This window comes from Mytilus galloprovincialis, chromosome 5, assembly GCF_965363235.1.
Source record: "Mytilus galloprovincialis chromosome 5, xbMytGall1.hap1.1, whole genome shotgun sequence".
Classification (NCBI taxonomy): domain Eukaryota; kingdom Metazoa; phylum Mollusca; class Bivalvia; order Mytilida; family Mytilidae; genus Mytilus; species Mytilus galloprovincialis.
The window spans coordinates 1,501,366-1,516,370 of record NC_134842.1 but is presented as its reverse complement, the minus strand read 5'-3'; the positions used below and the strand labels follow the sequence as shown (position 1 = coordinate 1,516,370).

Genomic DNA, 15,005 nt, shown 5'->3' with positions numbered 1-15,005 from the left:
GTACCATCCCGTTGACATTTGCATCTTTGTCTGGAGCGGAGAGTGGCGGTCTTAGTGTTGGTTATATCTCTCAGGCGCTCTTGGATGTTCTCGAATTCGCTTGCTATTAGATCTGTTTTGCAAGCCTGAGACAAGGAGTCAAATTGAAGTGTTAGATTTTTAAGATGTTCAATACAGTGTTCTCTAAGGAGTATGAGTAGACGGAGAGAACAGTGAAATAAGGTTTGATCCCACCTACGAAGAAATGTATCAGACAGGTTGCCGGTAGTTTGAGGCAGTGCTTTAATACATAAGCCACTGGGAATAACATTATTGTCAATATAATGACAGTAATTAGAAAGATGGTGTCTAGTACTAATTTGTTGTTGTTTAGTGATCCTTAGTTGTTTGAAATATTGATCATAATTCATGTTGTACACAGTTGGAATATAAGTCTGCTGGGATCGTGAAAAACACAATGCAGGTAGCCCAAAAATAATATAGAGTCTATAAGAATCTACCAACCAGTAAACTTAATAGGTATTGGATCATCACAATTGACAATACTACACAAACAGGAAAAATTATATGAGTCTGAAAGATTGTGTAACAATACCGATAAATAGATGGAAAACAAAACACTAACAAGTGTTGAATATCATTGCACAAAGATGGAAAAACTGAACAAATGATATAAATTATACAATAATTGCAAATATTTCGGCTCAACAAATGGCCTTCTTCGGTGACAAACGTTTTAACAATAATGATATATAATGTATAAGGTGTAAACATAGATCACTAATAATACAGGTAAGTTTTGGTCGATTGATTTTAATCCAAAATCCTGAATATAATAATATAAACACTAGACTGTAAATTTAATTATTTCTTTCTATTGATTCCATCTGAGTCTTATTGAAAATTACCCTTTTTTCAATAGGTTTTTCTATTTCTTTAAAATTTTGTAGCTTACAAGTAAGAGCATTGATGATAGTTTCGGGTTGTATAAATGTTCTATACATGTTGAAGAGTTGAATTTATTTTTGAAAATAAGATAGGACGACTAAACTTCTATCTCAAAACCAAAGATTGCGAGAACATTGAGCAAGTCGATCTTCCACATAACTACATGTATATTGAATCAGGTTTTTTTTAGGATCTTCACGCTGTATCAAAAACCCGTTGGTAGCCTGGGGTTGTATTTTGCTCTCTGGTTTTGGTTGATGCAAATGACATATTTCCCGTTTCAATTTTAATCTTATATGCAATTGTTAGTAGAAATTCCGTAAGATTATTTTGAAAGAAACTCGACAATTACAGATGTATACGAGTGGATTGTTCGTCAGAATAGCATTGAAATTTGCATGGTGATCAATGGTTGATTAAATATTGTGCTTTAGTTGCATGAAAAGCATGATCCGTTTTTTATGAGTTCAGGTACATATATGAATATTGCATAAGTATAACAAAACGTTGATAATTAACTAAGTTTCACCAAACTTATAAATAGAATCTTTTTCAGGATGTATACAGGCAAATTTTGTTCACGTGAAATTTACGTGAAAATTTAATGTAAATTTCACGTGAAATCTCATCACGTGAAATTAACGTGAAAAGTTAACGTGAATTTCACGTGAAATCACTTCACGTGAAATTCACGTGAAATTAACGTGAAATTAATGTGAAATTCACGTTAAATGAGATTCACGTGAAATTCACGTGAGCAAAATTTGGCTGTGTATATTACATACGATGCACCAATCCATGTCCATTATAAATTGCTATACTTAATGATATGCGTGAACTGATTATAATCATATAAAAAAGAAGATGTGGTATGATTGTCAATGAAACAACTATCCACAAAAGACCAAAATGACACAGACATTAACAACTATATGTCACCGTACGGCCTTCAACAATCAGCAAAGCCCATACTGCATAGTCAGCTATAATAGGCCCCGATAAGACAATGTAAAACAATTCAAACGAGAAAACTAACGGCCTTATTTATGTAAAAAAATGAACGAAAAACAAATATGTAACACATCGGTCTTGTATATTGGGATTTGAATGTGATTGTAAAAGAAGTTTTAAGATCTTTAAAAAGAGGGTGACCATGGGACATGTTAACGTTCGCAGCACAGTTCAATTAACGTTTTTTTATATGTAGATATTTATCTTGTAGGGAATTGGGTGCTTATAGCAGATCTTTGATATTTATTACGGGTTTAGCTTGGTCTATACAATATATCTTAGTATTGAATAACGAGAGGTTTGGCTTCTAGATACGTTTGGATTCTTTTCAGTGTTATAGTTTTTTAATTTGTATGGTTTGCACAATTTCTCACAGTTTCTAACTTTTAATTCAAGGACGTCTTTCATTTGTTTGTGTATTTGAATTGCAGTTCCATTATAGTATACTCCAAGTTTCCGTTTAAGATTCATATGTTGTATTAATACCTTTTACAAAAATACTTAGTAGATGTCTTCTTCTGTCGAAGTATTCTATCTCATTGATGTCGGCTCACTTTTTATATTTATTTCGCATTATACACTATTAGGTCTAAACTATATCTATTCAGTGTTTGTACTTACTTAAGAAAACATCCTCTTCCAGGAGAAATTTTCTTTCACTGAATGTTACGTCATACAAGCACAAATACGAAACATTAAGATCCTGTTTAGTCAAATTTTGTATAATTAAGGTGTATCCATCTTTCCCAACCTTTCCATCATACTTTTTATTAGATCGTCCTGTTTTGACATCTATAAACAAAGTCCGCTGATGTGGAGTCCACATTTCCCAACCAGCATTTTTGGGACAACAGTTTGGAACATGGCAAAATAAAGTCACATTTTGTCCATAATCTGTAACCTTTCCGACAACCGTCCATTCCAAAACACCTTGAAAATATGGAGTCATACTGATAATTACAACAAAAGGATACACACAACAATTAGCCGAGTTACGATGTAAGAAAGGGGCATTACTATTTTAATATGAAACGTAGATATTATTGCAATTATGTTCTTACTTTCTATTCCCAATAATAAATAAAAGGAAACTTAAGACACATGGTTAACCTTCTGCAAATTGCATTGTTAACGATCAATGATCATTGTAACTGAGGTCAGGTCACGTTTGTAATGTGTTTGTATTTCCATGAGAGTAGTAGGTCTTATTCTAAAAATATGGTAATGTCAGTAGGACATCATCTTCTCAATCAAATCACATGTGTTAATACTTATATCATATGTAAGTATCCAAATCGTTGGTCCTATAGAGACTGGCATTAAAAACTGTTCCTTTACTTTCTGTTTTGTCAAGTTTGTGCCAAAAATAAATGCACAATTTCTTATGTTTTGTTGAATTGACGGATTTTATCGTTTGTCCAGAGAAGTTTGCTGGTATTTCTGTGCACTCTTTTGTTGTTATAGTAAAATGGAGTATGGGCATTGTCAGAAAGAATTTAAAACAAAACAGTTCCTACGCATAGCTGCAATTTTGTCAATAAATGAAATATTAAGGTAATGTTAGCAAAGTTAAAGGACTTGAGATCACAGTACAACCTTGTTGAATGTTTCTTTCGATGATGTAAAAAAACGAATTTTAATTGAAGTTCATATCGGTCCTGCTGCTCAAATTAGGAGTACTTGTGTTTTGCACAATTTGAGCGCTCTAAGAATTAATTAAAGGTAGGCTTAATTTTTCCGTACAAATGAATTGGCTGTCACTTTGGTCTAAATACCAAAAATATGATTTTTTTTTAAAACGCACACCTAAACATTAAATGCATAAGGTTTCAGAATAAATAATGTTACTCCTTATGAACAGTTTTATTTCCACTGACCAACATCACGCGTGTCACTGGTTGAACCGGATATGTCTACCCTTTTGAAGCCGTTAGAGACTTTCTCTTTTTAATTTTCCTTGGAGTTCTGTATTTTATTTTTAAATTCCATATCATCCCCTGTTTTACTTGGGTTCTTGTTACTCAGTTATTTTGTTTTGTTGAGTGTTTCACTAATTTCATTCTTTCCTCGATGTCTTTTGCCTTTTTTGTGTCATTTTTTTTCTAACGATAACAGAGCTATGGTGCACTATTGTATTTTATATTTAGTCCATAATATTTTGAAACTGATATGCCGTCTATTCAATATTTACAATTCGTAAAACATTTTTTCCTACCACGTTAACTAACATATATCAGTATATGTCCAGCGTATATTTAACTATTTAAGTTATAGACACAACAAAATATGACACTCTGTGTTTTCGATTTCAGTCTCATTAAAAAGTTATTTGGTAATATTTTCTTCCGAGTTTTTAAAGCAGAAAGATGCCATACCTGACATCTGAAATAAACATAGAATAAATACTAGCAGTTTGATGTTTTCCTCCAGATTTAGTATGAGACATATAAACCTCATTGAATTTGTGTGTATTCAAAATCATGAAAAAATAATAATTTTTTATACTTTTTCAAAACATTTGGTGGCACCTACTAAAGATTTACCTCAAATTGATTGCTGGTAATGTTTTATTATATATAACAGTAATGATATAGCTACCTTTAATTTTATGACAGTAAATTATAATCAGCAATGGTAGCAAATACTTCATGTCAAACAAATGTCTGAAAAATACAATAAACTTTTATTAGAGAATACACAAGACTTGATGTAGTTTAAATCACTGCTTTTGAGTATGTATATCTCTCGTATGAAATGTAACCAAACAAAAATGTATAATACATATACTGAACTCCAACACACATTAAACAGAGGAAGTCCATAAAGCAGACAAAATCAAACAAAATCAACCAACGGAACAAGTGAAAAACTGCTATAAATTTGACGTGTACAGGGATGCGTTCAATATCGTAGCAGCTTAGTAGTGCAACGTACATTTATGTCTAGATAGCCTAGCTGCTATCAATATCTTTGTATTAGCTAGGCTAACTACACGTTCAATTGTCATAGATCTACGTAGCCCTAAGTAGCAACTACGATATTGAACGCAATCCAGGCATTATTTAAACAATCAACGGCATTTTAAGCCGGGAAGCATGTAAAATAATGAAAGGAGTACAACCATTTACCAAAAAGGTTATTTTTAAAACTTTCATTGTTCAAAATGTGTCATTCTTAGATATTATAATTAGGATGAATGTATAACTGCTTCATATATTATATATATTTGCCTCCGCAAATTTACAGGTCTAGCATTGCTTGGCTGATGTTTAGAAGAATGATTTATAAAAATACGATACGCCTACAAAAGTGTGCAAAGCAATGTCATAGATATGAAGGTTTTTTTTTAAACAAGTGTCTAAAACTACTAAGGGAATATTTAAACTCAAAGTCGAAAATAAATCAATTATTACATACATTCAACATTATCAATGATCCATGAAAATGAGTTCAGGTCAAATGAACCATACCAAACTGTCTTATACACTTTATTATCATTTGATATACCAAATTTACTGGTCGTCTATATACTATTAAACGAGAAGACCTCATTTGGTGTGTCGCTTCTCCTCTTTCCACAATAAAATAATCATCATGCCTCTGTGTTCTATAGATACCATGCATAGTCGCATTTGTCATCTATTCTTATGACTATTCAGTTTGGGTTATTTTTGGAGAAAAACGAAATAAAAGGCATCCGGATATTGTTCCCGTCATCTGACTAATTTGTAAGTGATCAAAGACTTCCGGTTTTAAACTTGCACATAATTTTCAATTAATAGAAACACAAAACATTGATACAAAATAACTGGTTTTTAACAAAATACAGATAACGAAAGGGGCTGACAAAGGGAATTTTATTATTGCCTGTTTTATTTAATAAACAAATAGTGTTCATGTCGGTGATGTTTATAACATGTATAAATAAAATCGATTTTTTTCTCAGAACGAATTTTTTTCACTAAGAATTATTAATCATATTATAACATTTTTTGGTGATGTTTATAACATGTATAAATAAAATAGATTTTTTCTCGGAACGAATTTTTTTCACTAAGAATTATTAATCATATTATAACATTTTTTTGCTCAAGAGATACTATTTTTGTCACTGCCCTTATGATTGTCAACTCGATAAAAGAGTATTGACTTTGACTGGGAAAGGTTGCGCACATGCGCATACGAACCAATCCTTTAACTCGAGTTAACCTGAATCAGACGAATCGAAGTAGACAAGACAATAATTTTCGCGTTGATAAATATAACCATGATAACAGTGGTCGCTTTTGATATTAATAGTTTAATAGAAATTACACTTTATTTATAGTATATATGTTCATAATATACAGACACGCGAAAATAATGGAATTTAACAGAAAACAAAAAAATAACGGACTTTAGAAAAAAGGGAGAAGGCTTAATAAAATTGACCTATCTCTATGTACCTATGAATTTTAATACCTTTTCTGAAATTCTCCAGATATAACATCTTTTACAAAATTCTGCAACAGTTTACATACTTTCAAACCAAGATCTAAATGCCCTCGATTTCGCTATATAAAAGAGCAGTGATCGCTTTTGAAAAGAAACTTGAAATTGAAGTTAAAAGCAAAATTAATATACTTTATTTATAGTTTACGTATGTTCATATATATAGTATACAGAAACGCGAAAATAATGGAATTTAACATAAAACACAAATATGACGGACTTAGGAAAAAAGGGACTTAAAAAAATTATCCTTAAGTACCTTTAAATTTTGATACATGTTCTGAAATACTCCAGACAAGACATCTTTTACAAAACTTTTCTCTATAACAATTTACATTCTTTCAACCTATCTGTAAATGCCCGCGATTTCGCGGGTGTGTTATAGTACATGGAAAAAAGAGAAAAACTTCAAAAATTAACAATTACAAAACTACTACCGCACGTATGGCGTTTACAAAGTTATTATAATCTTGAAATCTATTATTATTGTTTTTGCAGGTACTATGAGTAGTTTGAACACTTTATTGTGTTAATGTTTAATGATAATAAGTGTTCCACGTTTCGTCTACAAAAGTCTCATCAGTGGTGCTCGAATTAAAAAAGTGTATAAGGCCAAATAAAATACATTTACATCTTACAATTTTTCCATATACACAATATAGTGAACCCATTGCATAAGGTGTGAGAGAAATATACCAAAACTTAGAAACTAAATAGTGTCCACTTACCATAAACAGGGGTCAAGGTCAGATGAAACCTTTCAGTCGGACATGACCACGTAAACTTAAAAAAAGAATGTTCAGATTGTACAAAACTCATATAGATAATTATAAAATAATATACAGTCTACCAAACTACTAAATAACCTGGCATTCTGTAAGATCAATATTTAATTAAAACAGCTGTAGAATTTTATCAAAATTCAAATGGATCTGAAATAAGATGTACATTTTTTTTCAAGTTGACTACTAGTATCTTAATTTAGTGTGAACTGTTAAAACTCGATCTTTTTGATACATAATTGAGATAGCTGCAGAGTTTCATGGGAATCCAAGCTGATTTGAAAAAGATATGAAATTCTGAAAAGGTGATTTCCACATAAGTCCAAACTTAAACTGAAAATGCCAACCAAAATGTTACAACAAATGCATGTGAGTGTATGTCTTCTGCTCATATATATGATAAAAAGAACATAACATGTCATTTTTCATATCAAACCCCTTATTGGGCAATGGTCAAAATGATCCCTCGAGCCTGCGACGTCAAAGTTTATGGGAACTTTTGTGGGGTTAGTTTAGTACTTGCTAACAAATGCCATTGACAATTATGAATCATTTTATAGTACAACAAACATGGAGTAATAATGATCATAAAACTCTTCCAGATTTTCAATGTTTCAAAATTGCCTCTATAGGAAATAGCAAAATAAATAAATATGGAGGTAGTGATGTTAATGTTAGGGAATTATAGTGTATTTGTTGGATTCATAATTTAACTTTGAAAAAAGGGTTTTACTGTTTAAGTTATTTTATTTGTAAATTTTCCATGGATACATAAAACAATTGTCGGAAGGATATGATAAAGAGATTCATACATTGCCTTTTCCATATCGGCCCGGGTATCATCCCTCGACCCATATCAGCACCTCAACTACGTGTAGGACTGATATTTGGGTCTCGGGATGATACCCGGGCCGATATGGAAAAGGCCATGTATTAATCTCTATTTATCACATATTTTGTACTGATATGTACGTTTTTGCATGGCCAATAATAGCCGGAAGTCAAGGTTGGTTATCAGCCCTCGGGGCCGATATCGATATCAGCCCTCGAAATCCATATCAAGCCCCCGAGTTTAACTTCCGGTAACCTGTCAATCAAAGACTATTTGTAAACAAGTTGAACACAATGAAAAGAAATTGAGAATGTTACGAATCTGCTATAGAAGAAAAAAGTAGAAATCAACATTGAAAATCACAAAAGTGTTCGTAAAATTTTGACTTCATAAAGAATTTAAAAATATATGAAGCCACACTGGAATGAGTAGCGATATAGGATTCTTCTTAACTTCGGCATTTTTTACCATTTGTAATGTAACACTTTAAAGTTGTTTAATATTTGCAATTCTTAGAATTAATATATTTATTGTTAATTATATCTGAAACTTTTCACAAAACGTTGTTTACCTACTGTGATACGAATTTTTTTTTAACTAACAGTGATACATTTTTTATTTATTTTCGTTAAATGTATTGTGACAGATATTTGACATACAAATTTTCATGTCCAGTTTTTAGTTCAAGTAAACTTCACGTTGGTCAAACTAACTTTCTTTGGTCAAATAACTTTCTGATAGAACAAATACTACTTAAATCTTTGTTTGAAAGTAAAAGATGAACAAACAAGTCATAAACTTCGGACAATGGTTGACATGGTCAACTTACGTCAATAATTTAACTTTGATAAACTATAGGGCACAAACTAGTACCAAAGTCATTAAGTGATTGCTATATAAGTAGAAATTCTGCTTTGAGACGTCAAAGTTTGAATTTTGAAACTTATAGGTAAGTCATGATTTTAAAAGTATTAAGATTTAAAGTAAATTATTTTAAAATAAGTTTAACTAAAATAGAGATAATTAATAGCCATCATAAATAAAGTTCATCAAAATATTTCTTGTTTTCTGTTAGGGAAATAATTGAAGATATTTGTTTTACTTTATTGTTGTTTGTTTTGAATTGTTTTTGTTTTTATTTATTTTATTAAAAAGTTTGAATTTTGAAACTTATAGGTGTCAGTCGATCCCGGCCTGTCTCTACATCGGCAACTACGCCCGGCCTGTCTCTACAGCGACAGCAATGCCATACACCACCGAAGGTATTGTTCTCAGCTAGTTTCCCCACTAAGATGTTCCCAGCTAGTTTCCCCACTAAGATGTTCCCAGCTAGTTTCCCCCATCATGGAAAGATTCCAGAACCCACTCTCACAGATGTAGTTCGTCTGTTGAGAGTCAGAGGGAAAAGAACATCAAGCAGACCATGTTTCAGTATCCGAATAAACAACTTAATTTTGTATAATATTTGGTGGAGGACCCGGGCAGATATTCAGCTTGTGTCATTGTTCAATGGTGTATTCTGATTATTCACAAATAAATCATTTACTGGAAATATATAGAATTGAATAGTCCGAACGGTACAAAAATAATGTTCAACTGTAAATATTCCGGTTCGAATTGTCGAAACACTGTCTTAGTTTCTGGCATGCTGTTATGATAGGTGTCGATGTTTGGCGTCCAACATTTATTAACGGGCCTCCACCAAATATTGTATCAAAATTAATTTATGGAATTCGTAATTAAGTTATCTTGGTGGGGAAACTAGCTGGGAACAATGCCTAAGATGGTGTTTGGCATTGTTGCCGCTGTAAAGGCAGGCCGGGCGTTGTTGCCGATGTAGAGGCAGGCCGGGATCGACTGACACCTATAAATTTCAAAATTCAAACTTTTTAATAAAATAAATAAAAACAAAAACAATTCAAAACAAACAAAAATAAAGTAAAACAAATATCTTCAATTATTTCCCTAACAGAAAACAAGAAATATTTTGATGAACTTTATTTATGATGGCTATTAATTATCTCTATTTTAGTTAAACTTATTTTAAAATAATTTACTTTAAATCTTAATACTTTTAAAATCATGACTTACCTATAAGTTTCAAAATTCAAACTTTGACGTCTCAAAGCAGAATTTCTACTTATATAGCAATCACTTAATGACTTTGGTACTAGTTTGTGCCCTATAGTTTATCAAAGTTAAATTATTGACGTAAGTTGACCATGTCAACCATTGTCCGAAGTTTATGACTTGTTTGTTCATCTTTTACTTTCAAACAAAGATTTAAGTAGTATTTGTTCTATCAGAAAGTTATTTGACCAAAGAAAGTTAGTTTGACCAACGTGAAGTTTACTTGAACTAAAAACTGGACATGAAAATTTGTATGTCAAATATCTGTCACAATAAATATCTTTTTGATTTTTGAAGAAATATCAAACATAATTTGGTGTAAGCTATTTGTTTTCTCTTGCATAAAAATATGTGATAAATAGATTATTACATGTCATTTTTCATATGGTTCATGGTATCAGCCCACGACCCATATCAAGCCCTCGGGCTAAAGCCCTCTGGCTTGATATGGGAGTCTAGGGCTGATACCAGGGCCATATGGAAAATGCCATGTAATAACCTATAAGTATATGTTTGACTCAGATCGACGTCCTGTTTCTAATCGAAGTCCGTTCTCAAATCAGTGTCCAATATTTTTAACCTCTAATCGACGGCCACTGTGACGTCGTGTATTTCCAAAACGACGTACGATCAATTGAATACTCTTCTGAACATAAACAGAAAACATAAATGTCATATTATTATTTGTTATGAGTTTTATTTTTCCGTATATTTTCTTTCTCATTTAGTCTTTTGTAAAGCTCAACTGCTTAAAGAAACTTATTAGTTTTCATATATCTTTATATACTTTACAAATAATAAAAACTAAGTTGAAGCATACTAGAAAAGAGAGAGAACAACTTAGTGGGCAACATTTCGTTCAAAATAATCAACAAAACAAATATAGAATAAAAGGTCAAAACATTAATTTAAATGACAATAAGCAAACATCGTCATCATATTACATCATAAACATATACATGCATATTGATATATTGGTAAAACAAATAATCCACTAGATCTACGTTGTGGTATTTTTTTCAAATTCTTATACTAGTTAACAACTGACATGTGAATACAAGACATTGAGACAGCAACCTACATATAAAGATTTAAAATGAAGACATCTAGGGGCGATATACAGGCTCGCACAATTGGCAGAATAGCCTTAAGAATAATTGTTTATAATTAGTATTATTATTTGGATCATTTTAAACAACTTTTTGAGCTTGAGGTTCATCTTACCACATGTATTTGAAAAATGTCTTTAAACAAATCAGGAATATGATAGTTGTTTTATTTAAATAAAGTTGTGACGTCATTACAGCGAGTCAACGGTGGAACATTATAACTAGTTAAACGAATATATAGTACAAAATTGCATTACAAAGTATTTCAATGGATCAAATTAACAAATAAGTACGATTTGATATTACTTACAATTACTGAAAACTAGTTAAAATCCAAAAAACAAATAATTATCATGTTTTAGAAACTAAAATCAACTTAATTTATTGATGTTTCCATAGCATTATAAATTTTAACTATCATAAGTGGATAAATTTTGTTATTTACTAGGTGAAGTGCTAGAATCCGTTTCTCTTATCATACAGAGGAAATAGATAAGTGCTTTGTACCGATGAGATATGACAGGAAATTTCATGTGATATGTTTAATATTTTAGGGTCAGGATTTGGTTTACAGAATAGAGAAAAAATTTGAAAAAGTGCTGAATAAATGATTAATATTTTTATTTAAAAAACAGATAAAAATATGTGTAAAATTTTACTAAAAGAGAAAAAATAGGTAAACAATATCAAAAATAGAGAATGATGAGAAAATAAAGAAAATATAAAGAAAAATGTACCAAAAAATCCCAATCCAGACCCTCCAGGAAGAACTAGAAAACATTTATAACTTATAGTCATCATAAAATTATGGATTTTTAAACCAAACAATTTTGAGACTTCCCTTATATTAAAATTATAAAGAGGTTTCCTTCTAATTGCAAAATTTGTTCTTTTGTCTTTGACATGGCTGGTCCAAAAAAAAAGAAGTTGAAGGTTTCTATCCAGTTTGGATGTTACTTTCAATATGTGTAACACATTATTGATATATAGTCAGTTATAACAGATTATAAAGAATGGATATAGTATAAATTCATCCCAAATATGGCTCCCTACACACTCAAATCAATGAAAATATGTTTCTTTGCTTTGGTCTTTTATTGAATTTGATGATGACTGAAGATCATTGGCTATGTTGGCAGTCTGTTAAAATAGTTCAACTTGTAAATACATATTTCCTACAGAAAATTGTATTTTGTTGGAAATGTGATTTCATGGTTTTGCCTAAGACTGCATACCACATAGTATTTGGTTTCTTGCATTGTTCGTTTGCTGTCTGATTGAAATTTACACAACACTACTGTACTTATTATTCCCACAACAGATATATGAAAAAGAATTCTTAAAACTTAACATAGAAAATGACAGGGGGTCTTTGATGATATAGAAATTTTTGTTTTGATTTTTCATGAATTTAGTGTATATAGGACAAGATAACAGAAAGTGAGTATGTGTTTCTACATCACCACAACGACAATTTGGAGAGTCTACTAAATTACGAACGAAAAGGTGAGAATTTAATGAACTTGAATCCATTCTTAAGCGAGCATGAAGAATTTGACCAAAACGATGTCCTATATAATAATACGTTGGGACCTTACTATTTTGGGTACTAATTTGTTTTTTGAATAATGATAGAGATTCACATTTTCTTATGTTTAAGTTAAGAGTGTTCCATAGTTTTGTTGTTGCAGGGATGAAAAATATTCAGAATATAAACGGGTCCGTGTGTTCACTTGTGTAATATTATTTCTTTGTCTTGTATTATGATCTTGCCTACTTCCTACTGAATCAGGCAATAAGTCTCTTAAATACTCTGGAGTTTTATTATTCAAAATTTTGTGATAATGAATTAGTCTATGATTGCGTCGTCTTTCAGATAATTTTTCCCATCGAGTTTCAACATATAAATTGTTTATACTGGTAAGTTTAGTACCCCCCCCCCCCCCCCGTGACGATACGCGCTGTGTCAAGCTGAATATTTTCAAGTTTAGCAATCAAATTCTGATTTTGGGAGTCCCAAACGACATCGGCATATTCAAGAATTGGGCGAACAAATGATATGTAAACTTTTTCAAGTGAAAATCTGTCAAGAATATTTTTCATTTTTCTCATTATATTTATTCTTTTGTAAGATTTAGAAACTATATATTCAATATGGTCGTTCCAGGATCCGTTGTTAGAAAAAAGGACACCTAGATGTTTGTGTTTACTAACTGTTTGTAGCTCTTGGGTATTCATATTTAATGGAGGATGAAACGGTCTATTTACTTTTTTTGAAATTATCATACTTTTAGTTTTTTGGGCATTAAAATTCACAAGCCATTTTTTTTTACCAATTATAAATCTTATCTAGATCGTCATTCAATATTGTAGCTGTTTCTGTTGGATTGTCAACCATAAGATAATGAAGTGTCATCTGCGAATAGCTTAATTTGAGCTTGAATGTCTTCTACAATATCATTTATAAATATCAAAAAAGGAGAGGGCCTAGAATGGACCCTTGTGGGACGCCTGCATTTACAGGTAACCATTCGGAACATGAACCGTTAATAACCACCCGCTGGACTCTATTTGTAAGATAATTTTCAAACCACATTAGTAAAGAACCCGATATACCCGCTTGTTGAAGTTTAAGTAGCAGTCCCTTATGCCAGACTCGATCAAACGCTTTACTTATATCACAGAATACTACCCTTATTTCTTTACCGCTATCTACAGCCTTCCCAAAATCATTTGAAATGTTAATTAATTGATTAACCGCTGAATCCCCCCGTGTAAAGCCTGATTGATTTTTCGTTAAAATATTATTGCGCATAAGGTGATTGTAAACATGTTTATATACACATCGTTCCATACACTTTGAAATTACACTCAACAAGGAAATAGGTCTACAGTTTTTAACGTCATTCGGTTTACTATTTTTATAAACTGGGGTAACATTTGCTCTTTTCCATTGATTTGGAAAAGTAGACGTACTTAACGATAAGTTAAATAGCTTACATAGTGGATACTTCAAAACAAAAGATGCTTCTTTTAATAATTTGGGACTTATTAGGTCTGGGCCAGAAGCTTTTGTGGGATTAACAATTTTCAATATATCTTCAACTTCAGTAACAGTAAGTTCTATATAATCAATGTCATCACTAATAGTTTTAAGTTCTTCAGGTAACATAGCACTTGAATCATCAATATTTGACTGGGAAGAAAAAAATCGATTAAATTCATTTGCCTTTTCGATTTCATCAAATATAAAGTTGTTATTCAAGGGGCACTAGCTACGAGATATATAAAAAATCTAAAGTTTAATTTTTTTCTGTTCAATCAATAATGAAAGTGAAATAGTGAAATAACAATTCGCTTTTTGCAGCCAAAAAGGTTCAATTTTGTCAAATTACGCTAAGAAACATTGATAATTAGTTCTTCACTTGCAACATGTGCAAGTGAATGAGTCGACCTCTTTAAATCCGTATTCATGTGAACTTCAATTTAAGCCCTAGCTAGAGATTGACAACGCATGCATTGTATTAGAGGTGAAATAACTCTATAAGCGCGTATTTACCGTTCCAGGACTCGACTAATACCCTGTTACTTAATCGTTCCTTATTCGCTTAAAATACGTGTGTTATACGTTGTACTTTTAAAAAAGAAATAATTTCGTGTCTCTAGTGGTAACTTTGGGTTCTTAGAAGTGAAATAACCCTA

General features: G+C 31.4%; 1 protein-coding gene across 1 annotated transcript in view; it reads right to left on the bottom strand.

Annotated features, from left to right (window-relative positions):
- LOC143076948 (uncharacterized) overlaps positions 1 to 11,684 on the bottom strand; it is a 34,949-nt gene extending 23,265 nt beyond the window's left edge. The window contains exons 1-4 of the mRNA XM_076252844.1: positions 11,614 to 11,684; positions 7,179 to 7,233; positions 4,558 to 4,622; positions 2,581 to 2,889 (exon numbers count right to left, since the gene is read on the bottom strand). Of these exons, the coding sequence (XP_076108959.1) occupies positions 2,581 to 2,889; positions 4,558 to 4,609 (361 nt within the window). The 5' untranslated portion in view covers positions 4,610 to 4,622; positions 7,179 to 7,233; positions 11,614 to 11,684. The remainder of the gene's footprint in view (positions 1 to 2,580; positions 2,890 to 4,557; positions 4,623 to 7,178; positions 7,234 to 11,613) is intronic.
- Positions 11,685 to 15,005: the final 3,321 nt, after the last annotated feature.